This window comes from Canis lupus, chromosome 10 (genome assembly GCF_003254725.2).
Source record: "Canis lupus dingo isolate Sandy chromosome 10, ASM325472v2, whole genome shotgun sequence".
NCBI classification, from domain to species: Eukaryota; Metazoa; Chordata; class Mammalia; order Carnivora; family Canidae; genus Canis; species Canis lupus.
The window spans coordinates 46,608,599-46,628,565 of NC_064252.1; the positions used below are offsets into that span (position 1 = coordinate 46,608,599).

The 19,967-nt window shown below is 46.3% G+C and overlaps 1 protein-coding gene across 7 annotated transcripts in view; it reads right to left on the reverse strand.

Moving 5' to 3' along the window:
• THADA (THADA armadillo repeat containing) overlaps nucleotides 1-19,967 on the reverse strand; it is a 332,024-nt gene that overhangs the window by 10,182 nt on the left and 301,875 nt on the right. For all 7 annotated transcript variants that reach the window (XM_025465181.3, XM_035696069.2, XM_049115488.1 and 4 more), the window contains one exon: nucleotides 2,205-2,374. In XM_025465181.3, the coding sequence (XP_025320966.1) occupies nucleotides 2,205-2,374 (170 nt within the window). The remainder of the gene's footprint in view (nucleotides 1-2,204; nucleotides 2,375-19,967) is intronic.

A 19,967-nucleotide genomic window follows, 5' to 3' on the forward strand; every position in this document is an offset into this window, starting at 1 on the left:
ACAATGGGATTTTTATTTTTATATGTTTTCTTATTAATTTGTGCCATTTCTTTTTTTAACTTAAGGGAGTCGTTTAACACTTCTTGTAAGGGCAGTTTAGTGGTGATGAATTCCTTTAGTTTTTGCTTGTCTGGGAAAATTCTTTATCTCGCCTTCCATTCTGAATGATAACCTTGCTGGTTATAGTATTCTTGGTTGGAAGGTTTTGAGTATGTCATGTCACTTCCTTCTGGCCTGCAAAATTACTGCTCAGAAATCTGCTGATAGCCTTAGGGGGTTTCCCTTATACAATTTGTTTTTCTCTTGCTACTTTTAAGATTCTCTTTTTAACTTCTGACATTTTAATGTGGTCTGCTGTAGATCTCTTTAGGTTCAGCTTATTTGGAATTCTTTGGGCTTCCTTGAGCCTGGATGTCTGTTTCCCTTTCCAGGCGAGGGAAGTTTTCAGCCATTGTTTCTTCAAATTAGTTTTCTGCCCCTTTCACTCTTTCCTTCTGGGACCCCTATGGTATGAATGTCATTCCACCTGATGCTGTCCCATAGCTCTCTTCATTTTAAAAATTTGTTTTCCTTTTTACTGCTCTGTCTGGATGAGCTCCAATGCTTTGTCTTCCAGCTCCCTGATCCATTCTTCTGTGTCATCCAGTCTGCTGTTGAGCCCTTCTAGTGTATTTCTCAGTTTAATTATTGTACTCTTTGGCTCTATGCCTTCTATTTGGTACTTTCTTATGTTTTCTCTTTGTTGAAGTTCTGTGTTCATCCATTCTTCTCTTAAATTCAGTGGGTTTCTTTATGGTCATGACTTTGAATACTTTATCAGGTAGATTTCTTATCTCCATATCATTAAGGTCTTTTTCTGAGGTTTTGTCTTATCTTCCATTTGGAACATATTTCTGTTTCCTCATTTTGCTTGACTCTGTGTTTGTTTCTATGTATTAGCCAAAGCAGCTCTCAGTCTTGAAGAGTGGGTGGCCTTGTGGGTGATGAAACATCTCATTCAACCTTGCCCTAGTTCTTTGTTGTCTCTTGAACTTTTCTGATTGCCTAAACTGCTGAATTTATTCTTAATATGTCCCTGTTGTTGAGGGACATAGGGCTGTGTGCCAAGACCTGTCAGTGCTCCAAGGGGAGGAATCTCATTTAGCACCTGCTTTCAGGTTGATTGGAAGCCAGACCCTTTAGCAGCAGATTTTAAAATAAAATACTATACTGTGGGATGGCAACAATAATCTTTGCTGGCCTCCAAGCCAGGAGATCTAGGGATCTAGGGATCTAGTCCCCTAGGCAACTATTGAAAAAAAATGGGGCTCTAGATGAACGTATTAGCTCTTTTCTGAGAGGTCTAGTGGAGCTGTATCAAGGCCAAGGGGGCATGCAAGGATGTCACCTTCTGGGGCAGCCCTGGTGGCTCATAAGTTTGGCACTGTCTTCAGCCCAGGGCCTGATTCTGGGGTCCTGGGATCAAGTTTCACGTCAGGCTCCCCGCAGGGAGCCTGCTTCTCCCTCTGCCTGTGTCTCTGCCTCTCTCTGTGTCTCTCATGAATAAATAAATAAAATCTTAAAAAAAAAAAAAAAAAAAAGGATGTCACCTTCTGCTTATATTCCCTGGGAACACCTCCTGAGCTTCTTGATGTGTGGGAAATCTGAAGCCTGTCTCTCAGGTTGAAGTTCCAGGCTAAGTAAATAGGCTTTGTTCCCATGAAGACTGGGGTTGTATTTCAGTCTCTTGTCTGTACAGTGCCCTGGGGGTGGTGGACTGCCAGGAACTGTCTTCCTTCCTGATCATCACCTTCATGCGGAGTTCAGGATGCCAACTCCCTTGGCTATGAGAGCCAAGCAATCAAGGAGTGTCCTGGGTGTGGAGTAGACATGACTGCTGGCTTTAACTAGGCAGTTGGAGAGTTTAGGGGATGGGCACACCCGCTGGCTTCAGAAACCAAGGAGTCTTTTTCAAAGTCCTCTCCCCTGGTGATCTGAAGACTTACCACTGGAACCTCAAAAGTCAGCATGAAAGCTGCCCCAGTGCCCCCAGCAGCATCTAGCAGGTTGGAGACTTTCCTAATTGGTTATTGATCTGTATGTGAGTATCTGGAAGCACACTTTCAGCAGCCACATGAAGTCTAATTAAGCCTGGTGTGCTACATCTAGTGGGTTCAGGACACCACCACTCTGACTTCACCTCTACCCCGAGACCCTAGGATTACCTGATGTGTGTTTTCCAGATGGACCACGAAATCATCATCCTCTCCCAACAGCCATCCCAGCAGGACTGGGAGTCCAAGGGCCAGCTGGTCCCACTGCTGGAGCAGGTCACACAGCACAGCTAGGGCTAGGGTCAGTGCAATTGAAGCATCCACCTGGCAGAAGGCAAATTCTGTGGAAACAAGAGAGAGGCGAGCAGTGAATGTGCTGCTCAGGGAGTCTCTGCAGGACTCTGGGAATGTGAAGGGCCTCAGGTTAAATCACTGTCACCAGCCTGCAGGGAGGCTGCTGGGATAGGCTCCTCAGAGGTTATTAATCCATTTCATTCTGGTGGAATGAGTCAGAGGCCCGAACCCCAGCATTTCAGCGGCCCCTTCTCTGTGTGGTCAGGAGCAAGTCCACCTGCAAGATTAGACATTTAGCCACCATCAGTCCATCTAGTGTAATTAGAAGGATATCAGAAAGCTTTCTGCCCAGTGTCTCCTCTGTAGGCTTGCCACAAGGCCTGAATTCCACTGGTTTGCCTTTCCCTCTGAAAGCAAATCCTGCTGGCCACATGACACATAAATCTCTTAATATTTGAGAGCAGGGCACCAGTAAACTTTTTCTTAAAAGGTCAGAGAATAAATATTTTAGACTTTGAGGGTCTTCAGGTTTCTGTCACAACTACTCAACTTTGCTGAAAGCAGCTACAGACAATATGTAAACTATATTTATGTTCCAATAAAATTTTAGTTTCACATAATTTTCACATGGCATAAAATATTCTTCTTTTGATTTTTTCAACCATTTAAGAACATAAAAACCATTCATAGTTCATAGGCTGTACAACAGATGGCAAGATGGATTTGCCTTCTTTGAATTCATTTTTCAGACAATTGTCTTCCTAGCTGGCTGAGAAAGGGTGCATAAAGAGGAGAATGGGGTGCAGAAAGAGGAAGCGGGTGCTTTGGGGAAACCATTGCTTGCTTCATCATTTTGCCTCAGACAGTCCTAAATATGGGCTTGAAGAGAGGCTCTGGGTGTTGACACTTCCGCCAACAACCCCAGCCATTGCACCCCCAACCTGGAGGAAGTCTGAGATATGGGACTGAAATACCACCACAAAATGAACCCCTTTGGATCCATCCATGTACCAGTGCCTGTCTTTCAGTGAGGCACTTCTGTTGAGGCCTCATCCTCCCCTAATCCATATCTCCAACTCTAGGACACACACTTGGCCCTTACCATTGGCCCCCACAGAGAGACCTGCCCAGCACACAGGGAGAGGGCTCAGTCTGGATTGAAAGCTTGAGCTCTTAGGGTACCGAACCGGCCCAAGTAGAATGGCCTCTCGAGGGCCTATTATGTGCTAGGCCCTCACCTAGTACTTCCTGTCCATTCCTTCAACATCCTACAGGTTGGGAATTGCCACCCCTGCTTCACAGGTGAGGAATCCTGGGCTCAGATGAACCCACTTTAAGTAGCTGTAAATAATCAGAATGGCCAAACATTTCATGGTGCCTCCTGAGCACAAATTTGGAGAATTAGCACCAACATTCTAGATATCTAGGTCTTCCCAGTGAGAATAGCAGGGTTGGTGACCCTACAGTGGGGCCAGTTCCACCTGGAGCCCACCCGGCAGAGTCCAAACTCATGGCGCAGCCACAAGACTGATGTCACCATTGCCAAGTCAATCCCCCAGGACACCTGCCCCTTGGTGCTGCTGCCTTGGCTGTCTAGAACTGGGATTTAACCCAGGCAACAGAAAAAGAGGACGGGGATGGACGAGAAGCAGGGAGCAAATGTGCATTTTGGCTGTAGGTCTGGGCCATGTGTTGTTCCAGCCTTTACCTATTATATAACCTCTATTTTTTAAAATACTTTTTAAAAAGATTTTATTTATTCACGACACACACACACACACACACACACACACACACACACACACAGAGGCAGAGACACAGGCAGAGGGAGAAGCAGGCTCCCCACAGGGAGGGAGCCCAATGCGGACTCGATCCTCCATCTCCAGGATCACGCCCCAGGCCAAAGGCGGCGCCAAATTGCTGAGCCACCCAGGCTGCCCTATAACCTCTATTTTTTATCTCTACCTGACTCTGCTGTGTAGTTCTCAGATGGTTTAGAATCTGTATGGGGAGGTGGTACAGTTAATCAGCATCTTTCATACCTCAAAGAATTGAAAATAAACATGAAGACCAGCATAGGATTAAACACATAGCAGATTGCCAGAATATTCCAATGTGTGGCTCCAGAGATAATGAAATCTTTTCCTTTACCCCTGCCTTGATTTAGTTTGAACACTAATGTAGGGACAAAGAAAGCATTCACTAAATGGTTAACTAGATTACTGTGGATAATAATGAACACTGGCCTATCTAACCCTTACTGCTCCCGCACGAGCAGGGAGGTATCCTTATTTATTTATTTATTATTTAAAGATTTTATTTATTTATTTATTCATAGAGACACAGAGACAGAGAGGCAGAGGGAGAAGCAGGCTCCATGCAGGAACCCGACGCGGGACTCGATCCCGGGTCTCCAGGATCACACCCCAGGCTGCAGGCGGCACCAAACCACTGCGCCACCGGGGCTGCCCTAGGTATCCTTATTTAACCAATGAAGAAGCTATGCTCATAGGTAAAGGATCCAAGTTTGCAGAGTGAACAGTGGTGGCAGTGAGTTAAGTCTGCCTCAGTGCAGGGGCTGCTCCTACCCTGCTGGGAGGCCATGGACAGACACCCCCAGCACCCCATGGAGATGAAGAACTCACATTGGCTTTATCACTTTTATTCATTAGAAAAAGCTCCCAGCTGGGGGCCATATTTTTAAAGTAGATAATATAGTAAATCCTTAGTATTGTGCAGTGGGTCATCTTATGGGAAACCTTTTTCTAAAGGTTTCTACTTCTTATTTACTGCCTGTCCTCCTTTTGGCCTCCACAAGACAAGGATTAGAAACTCCACAGGAAAGGAAAGTTTTACCCACCAACAAAATCAGTGCTTGCAGCTCAAGTGACACTCCTGTTAGCTCCATAAAGAACACATGGGTGTGACTGGAGATGCCGCCAGGAAGGCCAGGCCGCTGCACTTGCCACCTCCATCCTGTACCACCTTGTCATGAATTGTGCTTAGGAAGTGGCAGGAGAGTGATGGGCATGAAAGATGCACAGAGCAGCACTGGTGTGATTTGGCTAGAAGCAGCTCCAGAGAAAATTATAATCGTCTAAATACTGACTTTGAAAGATGAAGAAGGAAGGAGAAAGAAAGCTGGGCAGGGTGGGGCGAATTAGTTGGATTTAAATCTGCTTGAGGGGCCAGATGTATCCCACCAAGTTTCCTCTTTTATTACCTTGCCCTGGACTAGGATGGCTTGGCCAGAATAACCCAGATCTTTACTGGCCAAATGCCTTGTGAAGGAGGCAGAAGAGTGGAAGAGGAATTTTTTAGCTAACCAAGCAGGCCAGCCAGGCTCTCACAGGCTTGCCAGTCCATCAAAAAAACAAGAAAGCAAATGACCAAGCAACCACTGTGTCTGAAGAATCTGCTGCATGTCTAGAGCAGCCAAATAATCTGGAAAAACAAAACAGAACTGGGAAGACTCACACATTTTGACTTTAAAACTTACTACAAAGCTACACTAACCAAGACAGTGTGGTGCTGGCATAAGGACAGATACACAGGTCAATGGAATAGAACTGAGATTCTAGAAATAAACCCTCATGCTTACATTCCATTCCATTCTTTTCTTTTCTTTTTTCTTTTGATAAGAGTGCCAAAGCAAATAATGGTAGGGTAAGGACAGTTTGTTTCAACTAGTAGAGCTGGGACAACTGTGTATCCATCCACATGCAAAAGAATGAAGTTGGACCTACCTCACAGCATATACAAAAATGGACTCAAAATGTATCAAAGGCCTAAATTTAAGAGATAAAACTATAAAACACATAGAAGAGAATATAAAAGTGAAGCTTTGTGATCTTGGATTAGGCAATGGTTTCTTAAATAAGACATCAAAAGCCCAAGCAATAAAAGAAAGGTTAGACCTCATCAGAATAGCATGTGCTCCAAAGGATATTGTTAAATAAAGTGAAGACAACTCACAGAGATGGAGAATATCTGTAAATCCTATATCTGACAAGGGACATATATTTAGAATACATAAAACACTCTTAGAATGAAATAATAGAAAGACAACCCAATGAAAACATGTGCAGGGGGACACCTGGGGGCTCAGCAGGTGAGCTTCTGCCTTCAGCTCAGGGTGTGATCCTGGAGTCCTGGGATCGAGTCGCACATCGGGCTCCCTGCATGGAGCCTGCTTCTCCCTCTGCCTGTGTCTCTGCCTCTCTCTTGCTCTCTGTGTCTCTCATGAATAAATAAATAAAATCTTTAAAAAAATGTGCAAAGAATCTGAATAGACGTTTCTCCAGAGAAGATCCACAAATGACCAAGAAGCATAGGAAAAGATGCTTAGCGTCATTAACCACCAGGAAAGTGCAAATCAAAACCACAGTGAGATACCACTTCACAACCATTAGGAGAGCTATAATAAAAAAGGCAGATAATAAGTTTTGGTGAAAATGTGGAGAAGTTGGAACTCTCAGACACCGCTGGTGGGGATATAAAAATGGTGCAGCCATATGTCCATACAAAAACTTGTACACAAAATGTTCATACTAGTCAAAATGTAGAAACAATCAAAATGCCCATCAACAACATGGATAAACAAAAAGGAATGAAGTACTGCTATAGGTTACACCACAGATGAACCTTGGAAACATGCTAAGTAGAAAAAGCCAGACACAAAAGACCATGTATTGTATGTGAAGTATCCAGAATAGGCAAATCATAGAGTCAAAAAGTGTATTAGTGGTTGCCAGGGGTTGGAGAATGGGGAAACTGAGGAATGACTGCTGATCGAAATAGTGTTTCTTTTTTGGGTTGATGAAAAATGTTCTGGAACTACATAGTGGTGACGGCTGCACAGCCTTGTGAATATACTAAGATGCATAACTCCGTACACTTTAATTTGCTGAATTTGTGGTATATGAATGATCTAGGGCCAGGGGCATGGGGAATGTGACAGGCTGAAAATAGCTTCGGCCCCTGGAACCTGTGAATATTACCTTACTTGGAAAAAGGGTCTTTGTAGAGGTGATTTAGTTAATGATATTGAGATGAGGAATTAATCTTAGAGGATCTGGGTGGACCCTAAATGCCATTGTAAACGTCCCAGTAAGTGAGAGCAGAGAGACACCTGACACCCAAGAGAAGGTGATGTGAAGCCAGAAGACTGGAGTGATGCCAGCTTCTGGAGACTGGAAAAGACAAGGAATTCCCTAGAGCAAGATTCTCCCAAGAGCCTCCAGAGGAAGTATGGCCCTGCTGACACTTTAATTTTGGACTTCCGGCCTTATGAGGCCATCTAGGTCACCAAGTTTATGGTAATTTGTTATGTTACAACAGCCCCAGGAGAACGAAGGGGGAGTGCTGAAGGCATGGGTTTCTTCTCGCAGTGACAAGAATGACCCACCATTGACTGTGGCGATGGTTGCACAACTCTACGAAGATGCTACGACTAGTTCACCGTACCCTCTCAGGGGGTGACTTGTGTGGTACACGCATGGTACATCTCAGTAAAACCGTGGAACTGAAACATCTGCTGTGTACAAGTTGGTTCCGATTGCTGAGCACAGTGGATGCCTTGAAAGAGTTCACAGGATAGTTGAGCCCTCGTGCTTGCTTACAGTGCCCAGGCCTTGGGTGCCGGAGGACTCTGCAGAGGCGCGTTGGCTCAGCGGGTGGGCAGGGTGCCTGAGAGGGCTTCCTGGAGGAGCCGCATCTCTGCCTGGCCCTTCACCCATCAGGAAGCTGGTGCTCAGGGTCTCCTCTGTGGCCAGCACTGTGCTGAGTCCTGGGGGAAACCAAGTCAAGGACATCTCCTGTACTTGAGAAGGTGGTGCTCTGGGAGGGGAGGTTAAGCTAAAACTCAGGCAACAGCGAGATATCTGGCGCTCAACAGAGTGGTGTGGATTCCCAGACCTGCAGGAATCTGGGGAGGGAAGAATTCAGTGTGGGAAAAATCAAGCATCGCCCCCAATGGCTACACAGCTAAAGCAAGAGTGAAATATGCCTTAGACCCCTCCGGGAGTGCCGCAAGTGGGTGAGGTGTGCTGGTACATACTCTTGTCTGTGGTAGGCCTACATGAGGGGTGGCAATGAGCTGGCAACCCAACGAATCAGTATTTATTTATTTATTTTAAAAGATTTTATTTATTCATGAGAGACACAGACCGAGAGAGAGGCAGAGACACAGGCAGAGGGAGAAGCAGGCTCCATGCAGGAAGCCTGACGTGGGACTCGATCCCGGGTCTCCAGGATCATGCCCTGGGCTGAAGGCGGCACTAAACCGCTAAGCCACCAGGGCTGCCCCAAATCGGCATTTAGAACTAGCTAATCCTGGCCTTCTACCCTTGTGAATGGAACTTGGATCATAGGGGGAGGGGAGCAAACATAGTGCTTCAGGGCTGCTGCACTGTAGACTCACTCTCGCTGCTGCCTCAGCTGCTTTGGGGCTCCTCTGCCAAGGCAGACACCTGGCTAACCAAAGACCCTACTTGAGGATACTCCTGAGGTGAGCCCGGGGAGTCCCACAGCCCTGCCGTCCATGTTCTTTCCCTACTTCCATAAGGGGGCCCGCCTTGGAGCTGGCAGTTGGGGGCAGGCTTCACACAGTGTGCTGGATGCACTTCAAGTCCCTGGCTTTGAGGTGGTCTTCAACCATACTTAGGAAGATGAAAATGCCAAAGTCCACTTGCAGGTGCCAACCTTGAAAACTGCTTCAAACCATGGTTTAAAAGTGCATAATCTGATTCTAAAGTTAGCGTGGGGGAGATGCCTTCTAGAGTAAGGCTGTTGGTCAAGTCTCCTTCCCAAGAGAGGCCAAGTCAGCACAGTAAGTGGAGATGGGTTGAGTGTTCCCTGTGCTTGGCTCTGGGGTATCCTGTTCCAGATACTTGTGGAACTCCCTCAACCTTGCTGTCCAACCATCTCTCCGTCCACTTACTCACCCATTCATCCATCAATTCAGGCTTCTATAGGCCCACAGCACTTACTATCATCTGCTGTGTGTGTGTGAAACACGAGGAAAACCCTAGTCCCTTCTCTTGAGAGAGAAGAGCATAGTCCGAGGTGAGCTGACACACATGAAGGGTCAGGAAATAGTCCACAATGGTATATGATGGGGCCTGACGATACCATCAGTAGCAGTAATAAAAGAACAGAAAAGGAAAAAAAATGTGGGGAGTGGGAGGAGGGAGCTTCATAGAGGGACAACTGGGTGGGCCAAGGATAAGGGGCCACGCACAGCTGGGACGAGACAGAGGGGCAGGGAGATCAGGCCTGCCCAGGCGAACTAGAGGTGAAGCTGGAGGGCCAGACAGGCTGGAGCAGGCCTGGGGAGGAAGGGCAGTGTTTGAGTGAAGGCATAGTACTGTGTCTTCTTTTTCTGAGAGAAAATATTTTCAGGTTGCAAAGGCTGTTTCCAGACAACTTCATTATTTTCGGTCTTCTCCATAGACTTCTTCACTTCCCCTCAGCAAGAGCAAGTCTGTATTTTATACAGTCATGAGAAACAAGCGTGGAACCGACGCTTGGTCCAACTGCTGACTCTGCCATTAGCCTCTTCCTGAGGCTTCCAGAGCCCCTCTGCCTCCCTGCCTCGCCAGGGCCTCTACCCTAGAGCCCACAGCTCTCTGCTTTCAGGGCCTGTGGAGCCAGGACTCTGGATTTCCTGGCATGGCAGTCAGCCACATGACTTCATGGCTATACCAAAGGTCACCATCTCAGCCTTTACCACTAAACAGAACTCCCAGGTGACCCTTACCCGAGACAAATGGCCCAGAGGAAGGTCTGTGTCCTAATGAAAGAAAACGAGTGGCATCTCCAGTTTTGAACTCAGCAGGAAGTCTGGGTGGGGGAACATGGGTGTTAGTGATATTAGTTTTTGTTCTCTATTTGAATATTTAAAAAATTTCATCAAAGAACCAAATGTGCTAGGCAGTGCTCTCAAGAGCAGTTCCAGCCCCAGGCCCAGCATGCACTGGGTCAAGTGCCACGAGCGTGGGCAGCACCGAGACTACTGCCCACTCACTCACTGCTCCAAGTTGGTGCCTCAGGACTACACGAATCCTTCCCTTCCACTCCCAGCCTGGCCATGGTATCAAGTCTGGAGGGGAACTCTGACTTCACCTGACCCACGTGGACCCCTCTTCTTCCTACTTCTTTTGTTTTCTTAAGCCCTGGGAGCTATTGCTTAAGAGACAGTACACAGGAGACAGAACCTAACCAAATGCACAGCTCAAGGGTTCTAAGGCCCCAAAGGGCTCATTGGAAACATCTGGCCAGGGATGCAAATGGACTGTTTGGTCTCCACACAAATCTGGTATGGCTTACATGGGTTTTTTTTAAAGTCAAGAGATTTCTCATAAAAATCCAAATTTCTAGCCATCTTTTGAAAATTCCAAAAATCAGAACCTGGTGTCCTAGGCCTGCATGGTGATAGATGCTTGGAGCAGAGCAATGGCCACGCTCCATAGGAGGCATCAGCGCATCCTACTGCTCCCCCGTCCTGTAGCTGTGTCAGTTTATGACTCCTACACCCAAGTACTGAGGAAGGTAACTGGTCCCGAGCCAGCCCCTCATCTTCACAGATGAGAACACCAAGACCCTCCACCAAAGCTGTTCGATCACCAGGCTCCCTCTAGGGCTCTCTGGGCCTTCTTCCCCCCACCTATTCTGGCTCCAGTTTGCTTACCATTCCCATGGTCTACTAGATCTTCTCTCATCCTGACTTAGCCAGGCCTACCCATCCCTCGGGACCCAACTTAGGTCCTGTGGTCTAGATTTTTTCCAGCCTGCTGTGATCTTTCTCTGCTCGTATCTGTCCAACACTCAGTGTGCTGACAGATGGTGAGAGAGGGCATTCCCATGTCTTTGCTTTTTCCAGAATCATCCATAAAACAGCACTGGGCACAAAGCAGATACCATCCACTTGGTACTTGATTAGAGCTATGTACTAAACAATTTACTGGGCAGCCTGGGTGGCTCAGTGGTTTAGCACCACCTTCAGCCCAGGGTATGATCTTGGAGACCCGGGATCGAGTCCCACGTCGGGTTCCCTGCATGGAGCCTGCTTCTCCCTCTGCCTGTCTCTCATGAATAAATGAATAAAATCTTTAAAAAAAATAAAATAAAAAAAATATAAACAATTTACTCAGGACTTGTGTCTCCCCAATAGGAAACCTCCAAGACTGCAAGACTTAGGTCACATATGTAGGCAGAATTATTGCTGCCATCCTACATCTGAGGTTACTGAAAGAAGTCACTTGTTCAAGATCACACAGGGGAAGTGGCAGGGGACACATACAAGCCCAGGCTTATCTGACTTCAGGGCCTGTTTTCTTGACCATTTTGCTAAGCTGCCTGTAGTTGTTGAATGGCTACATGGATGGATGGTAGAGTGGTTCTTTGCTGTTTGTGTCCCCATCCATTTTTTGTCCTTCTGCACCCCGCTTAGTGCCCCGGGGGCTGACCTTTCTGGGCCTGCATGATGCAGGCTCCTTACCACCTGGGTTCTGGCAGGATTCATCCAATGGGAAGGGAACGCTGGGAATTTGAAAGGTAGAAAGAGAAAGTTGGATACTTCTTTCCTATGACCTCCCCTGTGAGCCACCAAGGTTCCGGCAGTGGCTGCGCTACCCCATTCAGCCCTCCTTGGGTTCAGGAAACCCCATTCCCTCCGCTCTCAGAGTGGTAGGGGCTTCAACACCACTTATGGCTTCCCTCCACCTAGTGGTTCTCAGCCTCAACCAGAGATGATATTGCCTTGCAGAGTGTCAACGTCTGGACACGTTTTGGGTTGTCACAAGTCAGAGGAGGCGGTGCTAATTGGCATGTAGTGGGTGGAGGCCAGGGATGCTGTGAACCACCCTACAATGCACAAGATACCTCCCCTAAATGTCAACAGTGCTGAGGTGCAGGAGCCCTGCCTTACCTCCAAAATAGTCCACAATCTTACACAACTGTACAAAGTCCCTGCCTGCGGTGAAGTCTCTCCAAGTCAACAGTTTGGTGGGTGGATAGACGGAACCCTTCAGTTCACAGCATTAGGGGCTCAGGGATCTATTTGGGGCAGATGAGAAGCACCTCACCTCCTCTTATCTTTTGTCTGAAAGGCCCTCCCTAGCTCCCTGCCTCCTCCTTAGTTCTCTGTGCAGGGAGGTGTCAACAGGTGAAAAGCAGCCTCGTGAGATGAACAGCTTACTACACAGAGCCCTTTCTGTATGGAGGGGGAAAAAATTTCCAGGTCTGAAGGCAAAGGATGAAAACATCATTTAAAATTCTAAAAATAGTTGGGGGAAAAACTTTCAAATATTAATAATTTGCCTTTTCTTAATTTTCTAGCCATTTTCATATGGAACAAATAGCCCCAGTTCCCAAAGTTCCTGTAGACCCAGCTTCCAAAGACTGAGGATCCCTCCCCAATGCAGTCATATGCCTGACATAAACATTTTCCTGATGACCCATCACAAAACCAGAAAACATCCGGCAAAGCTTTTGTTTTCATTTTAAAGACAAGATAGCCTTTATTTGTAAAGTTAAAAAAGCTATAATTTAAAAAATGTGGGCCCAACCTCAAATCACTGGGTAAATACATGTAGATTTTTCCCTAATTTTAAAAATGGATACAGTCAACATGAATAAAAACAAATAGGCGTTTCATATGAGTTAAAAGTGTGCACTTTTTGCTTAGGAGGGCCATACTTCACTGAAATGGGGTTGATGAAATAAATTAGGGCTGGTTAATAGTACACTCAGCTCAAAGCTTATAAAAATGCTTGCAATTGTTCACTTCCAACCACACCAAAGAATGAGGAATAGATTAAAACCAACTCCTAGGCAATAATGGCTGTGAAAAAACCTGGGTTCTCCTAGGGGCATTCAGCCTGGGAAGATGGGGAGTACCACCCACCAGCTTAAGCCTTTCAGAGTACTCAGCTGTACCTAGTTTTGTGTGCAACTCACTGTCCTGTTTCTTGTGGCTACTGCCAAAGCTCAAAGGGAAGGAGTAGGTGCATGTGAGCTTTGTCCATGGCCACTCCAGAGCAGGTTGATGAAGGCCTGGTGTGGGAAGGGGTCACAGGGTAAAGAGTGGGCTGGGTCCAGCCCGGAGATGGTCTGGACAACAGCATCTGGCCTACACCTGATGCTCGGGTGCAGGTGCAAAGTCAGCCCTTCTCCCCAGGTGCCCCACCCTCTCTAGCGGCACTTCCCTTGTGCTCTGTGGAGCCTCCCAAAATGTTCAATCACCTCCATCTCTTTGTGGAAGAGGAATAAAGCACAAGAGGTGCTTGTGCTTTATTCCTTTCTGCTAGGTCACCCACCCCAATCTGAGGGGCAATCCGACCCCTTCTCCCCATCTCCCTGACTCTGCCTGATGAGCCAGTGAGGAGGTGGGATACAGTGAGGATGCCTGCAGACGGAGAAGCTCTGGGGGGCGATGCTGGGTAACTTGAGTCCCCTTTGGCCATCAGCCTCCTCTTCCTCTGCCTGGGCAGAGTTCAAGGGTGCTGCAGACAGTCTACATTCCGCAGTGACCAGCGTGGATCTCACCATTCTTTCTCTTTTCCCTTTCCTTAAAGTCATTCCAGTTTTCTTTAGTTTATTTCCCTTCTTTCTCTTAAAGGAAATTTCTTCTCAGCCTGAGCTCTGAAGACTGACTAGTTCTTTTGGAGTTCTTCCTAAGCTTCTCTGACTCTCAGGGCCAGTACCCACCTCCCTTACTCTCCCCTTGGTCCCCCCATTCCCATTCTCAACCCTTTTAGCTTATTCAGGGCTTGAGGTGGGAGACAGGAAGAAAACCCAACAAGTGATTCATTTTAGCAAAGCTGTCATGAGCATAAGGCGCTGTGCCAGTCAGAAGCCAGAACTCCCCAAAACATGTGTCCAGTCTAAGCATGGGACACAAAGCACAGAGCACAAGATGGGGGTTTGTTCCTTTTTTTTGGGGGGGGGGGTTTGTTCCTTTATTCTGGGCCACTGAGTTACCTTCTCATTCAATTCTTCCTCTGCTTCAATCCAACTTTCGAGTGGCCCCCAAGCCCCTTAGCACCCTACCCCTTCCCCAACATACTAGTGGACTATGGAAGGTAGTGGTACAGATGGTCCTGAAATGTAACTGAAGACTAGAAATTTAAAATCAGAAAAATTCAGGAAGATAATTTTTGTCCTGAGGATGTTACCACTACCATCTATCTCTTAGCCTTATCTAGAATCCAGAAAGCTCCTTTATAGGTAGCTCTCGCCTCACTCTCAGGCTTTTACAGCTTTAAGTAGAACAAAAACAGTCCACAGAAATATGGCAAGTTCATCAAGGGATGAATGATCCCTAAACTCACAAGGTAATTTTAAGATTTATAAACAGTGCTCAAAATGTTAAGTAGCTGTGATTTCAAAATTTCTGGAAATTTTATACCTTGAAAGTGAGTTCACTCGCAGGCTTCTCAAGGGCCTTTCCTATCATCAGTTCCTTGTGGCCAGGACTCCCCATCGGCCTCCCCTGAATTGCTGCCCACCTCCCAAAGGTGTGGGAAACTACTGCTGCCATGGCTCTGGGATGATGGGAATGGGGTGGCTGGGGTGAGGGAGGGGAATGGAAAGGCCACAGAAAATCTGTCTTCAACAACAAGTCAAGGAAGAGATGACAATTTAGAGAACACAGGTCAATAAGTTAGTTGGGTTTCTAGCCAACTAAAAAAAGGAAAAAAAGTCAAACTGTTGTAGGGTGGATTCAAACTAGCTGCTAGGAAGAGTGCCTGGGTTCTCTGAGTGCCCAGAAGAGTCCACTGCTTCTTTTCTCTCAGGACCAGTCTTTGATGGGAAGGGTGGAAGGGGGTTTAGAAGGAAAAATTCTGGGAAGAAGTGGGCTGCATTTGACCTTAAGCATGTTTTGATCTAGCCATGAATGTTACTGCTGAAAATAATCAACATACCACTAAACTGACAATGGCTCAATAGCACATGACAAAATTCACAACTGACCAAAGAAGTTATTTTGTCAGTAACACTGAAATCTGCAGAAAATAACAATAGCAACTGGGGGGAGAATGCGACCCAATGGAAGAACACCCACTTAAAAAAAAAAAATACTGAAATCTAAAACCCAGGTATGGTAAAACTCTTATTGACTAAAATTTCTAACCAGAAAGTCAAGTCTTTATTGTTAAATTTATGCCTAAAAGAGCTGATACTTAAGAAAATAAAGGAGAACATCAGAAATGGTTTCAGGCTCTGTGTAGAAAATTGATCAAAGAATTCAACTGTCCTGATGGAGTTACAAATAGTTTCTTGATGAAAATTAATCAGGGTTGGTGTAATACAGATGAAAACTGTATTTAGTTAGTTAGAATTTTGGACTTTAGTCCTCTATCAAGAAGGAGTAGTCTGGCCTGCTTCCACAACGTCCCAGTCCCTAAGCTCACCCCTTTCGCCTCTTACCTGGCTGGACACTTGGGCAGTGGGCACTGTGCTCTGGAGCCCCTGGGCCTCTCTGCAGCTCTCTCCTCTGCCACTCACTGCCGTGTCTTCTCAGGGATCTCGTGTCCTCCGCCCTCACCTCTGCATGTGGGTAGCTGTCACAATGCCAGGACCTCGGGATTACGATCTGAGCCAAAGGCAGATGCTCAACCACTAAGCCACCCAGGTGCTTCCTCCCTCTTTCCAGTTGTCTTCCTCTCCTCCATGCCGCCCTCCCTCCACCCTATAGTCAAGGTGATACTTCTAAAGCCTCCTTTATAAAAGCCCTCAGTGGCTCCTCAAAGCTGAGTGTCCTAGTTCCTCACCCTAAAGGGCTCTTTCTGCCTGGCTCCCTCTACCCCATCGTCAGTCTATTGCTCTCCTCACTTATCACTCTTTCACTCCGTACCAGCCATGGGTGTTTTAAGTTCACATATTCCTTTATTCTGGGCCACTGAGTTCCCTTCTCACTCAATTCTTCCCCTGGCTTAGTCCAATCTTTGAGGGCCCCCAAGCCCCTTAGCTCCCTATCATTTCCCCAGACTGTCTTCCTTCTGATTACCAGCATTTCTTTGGTGACCTTATTCACTTCCAGAGAAACTCCTGACTCCTCAGTCTTATTCTTTCAGTTTCTTCCAGGTCTAACAGAGTGAAGTCAACATGTCTTGGGGTCTGGGTCTGGGGTGGTATATGCCCACTATTCCTTGACAGAGTGGATCTAGGAGAATGTCCATCAAGAAGGAAACTCCAGGGGCATCTGGCTGGCTGAGTCAGAAGAGCATGTGACTCTTGATCTCAGGAAGATGAATTCAAGCCCCACATTGCGCAGAAAGCTTACTAAAAAAAATTTAAAAAAGGGGGACCTCCAGTTAAACCTAGAATTACAATACAGCAATTCCAAGAACCGAAATCAGGGACTCAAACAAAAACTTGTACATCCATATTTATAGCAGCACTACTCAGAGTAGCCAAAGGTAGAAACAACCCAAATGTCCATCATGGATGACTAGATGAACAAAATATAGTACCTCCACATAGTAGAGTATTAGGCACAAGGAAAGCACTGATACACGTTACCACATACCACAGAGATGAAGCTTGAGAACATTATGCCGAGTGAAAAAAGCCAGGCACACAAGTATTATATGATTTCGTTTATATGAAATACCCAGAAAAGGAAGAGCTGGAGACAGAAAGAAGACTGGTGGTTGCCAGGGGCTGGGAGGGAAAGGGGAGTCAGAGTGGTTGCTTAATGGACATGGGTGTTTTTGAGGGGCTAAGGGAGCATGATGAAAAGGCTCTGGGGGTGCGTGGGTGGCTCAGTCTGCTGAGCGTCTGCCTTCGGCTCAGGTCACGATCCCAGGGTCCTGGGATCAAGTCCCCCATCAGGCTCCCTGCTCCTTGGAGAGTCTGCTTCTCTCTCTCTCCCTCTGGCCCTCCCCCCGTGTGTGCTCTCTCACTCTCTTTATTTCATAAATAAATAGATAAATAGTTTTGTTTTGTTTTAAAGAAAAGGCTCTGGAACTAGAGGGGATGGTTGTACAATATTATGAATATACTAAGTGCCACTGATTTTATACTTAAGATATTTAATCTTATGTTAAGTGAATTTTACCTCAATAAAAGACAACAAAAATACAAAAAATAAAGGATCTCCTTGGGGCTGGAGCCAGAGTGTGCTAAGAACAGAGGATGGCAGATAATTCAGTTCTGTGCTCCTGCGGCTTTAAGAAAAGAGGGTAGGTAAGAAAGAGCCACCTCAATGAGTAGTGCTCCCTGGCACACACATCCCCAAGACTAACTCTGAGCAGGGTTGTGAGGGGTGGATGGATGAAGGTAGACATGGGGGTTAGAGGAGGTGTACATGGGACTAGCCCTCCCTCCCCACTGCTGGAGCTGGGCTCATACAAAGATGAGAGATACAGGACCTGTTGGGACTAGAAAGGTGGCAAGCCTAGGAGGGTGGTCTGAACAGCCACTGAGGAGGGAATCCTTGTTTTCTTATTCATTTGGTAATAAAACAAGACATATTATGTCTAAAAGCACCTGCGAGGTAAGACCTATGTAAGTGGATCCCCTGAAATAGAATTTTATGCAGAGAGCAGGGATCAGATCACAAAGCTGCAAGGAGAAATCTCCTTGCCCAAATTACACAGACCCACTTGTCTGGTTTCCATTTCATTGCCTGAGTCTGTTTTATAGTTGTGCTTTTTCATGAGAGCTTTTAAGGAAGGCTATTCCCTGACGTCATGCAAAAAAAATGTCCAAATACAATTACATTACTGAGCGGCGCTTTTGGAAGTGAACGTGGCCTGGAAGCTTGCTGGTGTCCCGTTCCCTTCCCTTTAAAGCCATTTGTCTGCTCTCTAAAAGCAGAAGCCCTCAATGCCAGTCCTCCTGGTCCCTCTATGCTCAGAGCACCCCATAGCACCGACGTGGGAAATGCACACAGCACCGGGTACCCCCAGAGCAGGAGAGTGGATGGGTGGGCAGGGGGGCGTCCGGCCGGGGCGCGCCCAGCACAGCGCACAGTCCTGAGCCAGCGTGTCTAATGCTGCACATCCTACAATCGAGGTGAGGGAACAGAGCCCCCCATCTACTGGCTTTTCCGAGAATCTACTCTAAAACCGCCTTCCCATTTCCTTCCTTATGCTCAAGCCTTCTTCAGATTTGCCCTCAGGCTTGGGGAGTGGATTTTCTTAAACTATATTAGGAAAAACACCTCTTTTCAATCCAAATCTTTTCTACTGTGAGCAAATTCTCCACTTTTTTCATCCTTGGTTCATTCCTATCTCCTCCGGGCAGAACATTGCTCGCTTTCCAGTAGAGGCTATTCCTTCCTTCCTTGGTCTCTGACTCAGACAGATCAGCACCTCCTTCCTCCACTTCTAGAAGCCACTCTCTCCTCCTCTCTCAACAATCTGTCTTCCCTTGAAGCTCATAGTAGCTACCTCTCCATTTTTGTTAACTTCAGCTAGAGACCTGGCCTTTCTCAGGGACACACAGACTTGTTGCCACCCCACTGGTGACCTCCATATCCATAAACGTGTCTCTCCCAGAATTTGGGTTCACCATTCTTCAACCTTCTCAATTCCAATACTTTCCATCTCCAATTTCACTCCACTCACAACAAGCATGAGAGTGGAGGTCTCTTCAGTTGAGAACCTGGCATTACTGAGAATTGTTTCAACCTCAAGGTCTCAAGTTCTTTTTTTTTTTTTTAAATAAGATCATTTATTTATTTATTTATTTGAGGGAGTGAGGGAGGGAGGAAGAGAGAAAAAGAGAGAGAGAGAAAGAGAGAGAGAGAGAGAACAAGCAGAGCAGGGGAGGAGCAGAGGGAGAAGGAGAAGAAGACTCCCCACTGAGCAGGGAGCCCGATGTGGGATCATGACCTGAGCCGAAGGCAGATACTTAACCAGCTGAGCCACCCAGGTGCCCCTCAAGATCTCAAGTTCTAAGGCTTCCCATCACTTTTTGTTTGTTTTGTAATTTTTTTTTTTAAGATTTATTATTTGAAAGAGCATGCAAGTCGGGAGGGGCAGAGGGAGAGAGAAACTTCCAAGTCTCTCCTGGAGGTTGATCTCATGACCCATGAGACCATGACCTGAGCTGAAATCAAGAGTTGGACACTCAATTGACTCATCCACCCAGACGCCCCTGTTTTGCTTTTTATTTATTTATTTTTTCTGTTTTGCTTTTCAAAGTAAAAAGCACTAGGTTTTACTGTGCTGTGCATGGAGCCTAGTGTGGGACTTGAACTCTAGACTTTGCGATCAAGATCTGAGCTGAGATCAGATGCTTAACCAACTAAGTCACCCAGGTACCCCCTCCTTTTCATTACTTTTAAATGAACATCCCCATTGCCAACATTCACTGAGTACTTATTACACAAGTACTATCATAAGTACCTCATATGTATTAATTACAACGACCTTTTGAAGGTTTTATGAGCCTCATTTTATAAGGTTAAGTGGAGACACAGGTTAGGATATGGGATTTAAACCACATAGTCTATATACAATATCATACACCATATGGCCTCTCTAATATTCCCAACATAACTGTTTAACCTTCTATTTCTTCCACTGAGACAACTCCCTCACACGAATCCTGACCCCATCAATGACCCTGCCTCTTCTCTCAGGCTATCACTTGCCTTTTCTTTCTTTTTTTTCTTTTCTTTACTTT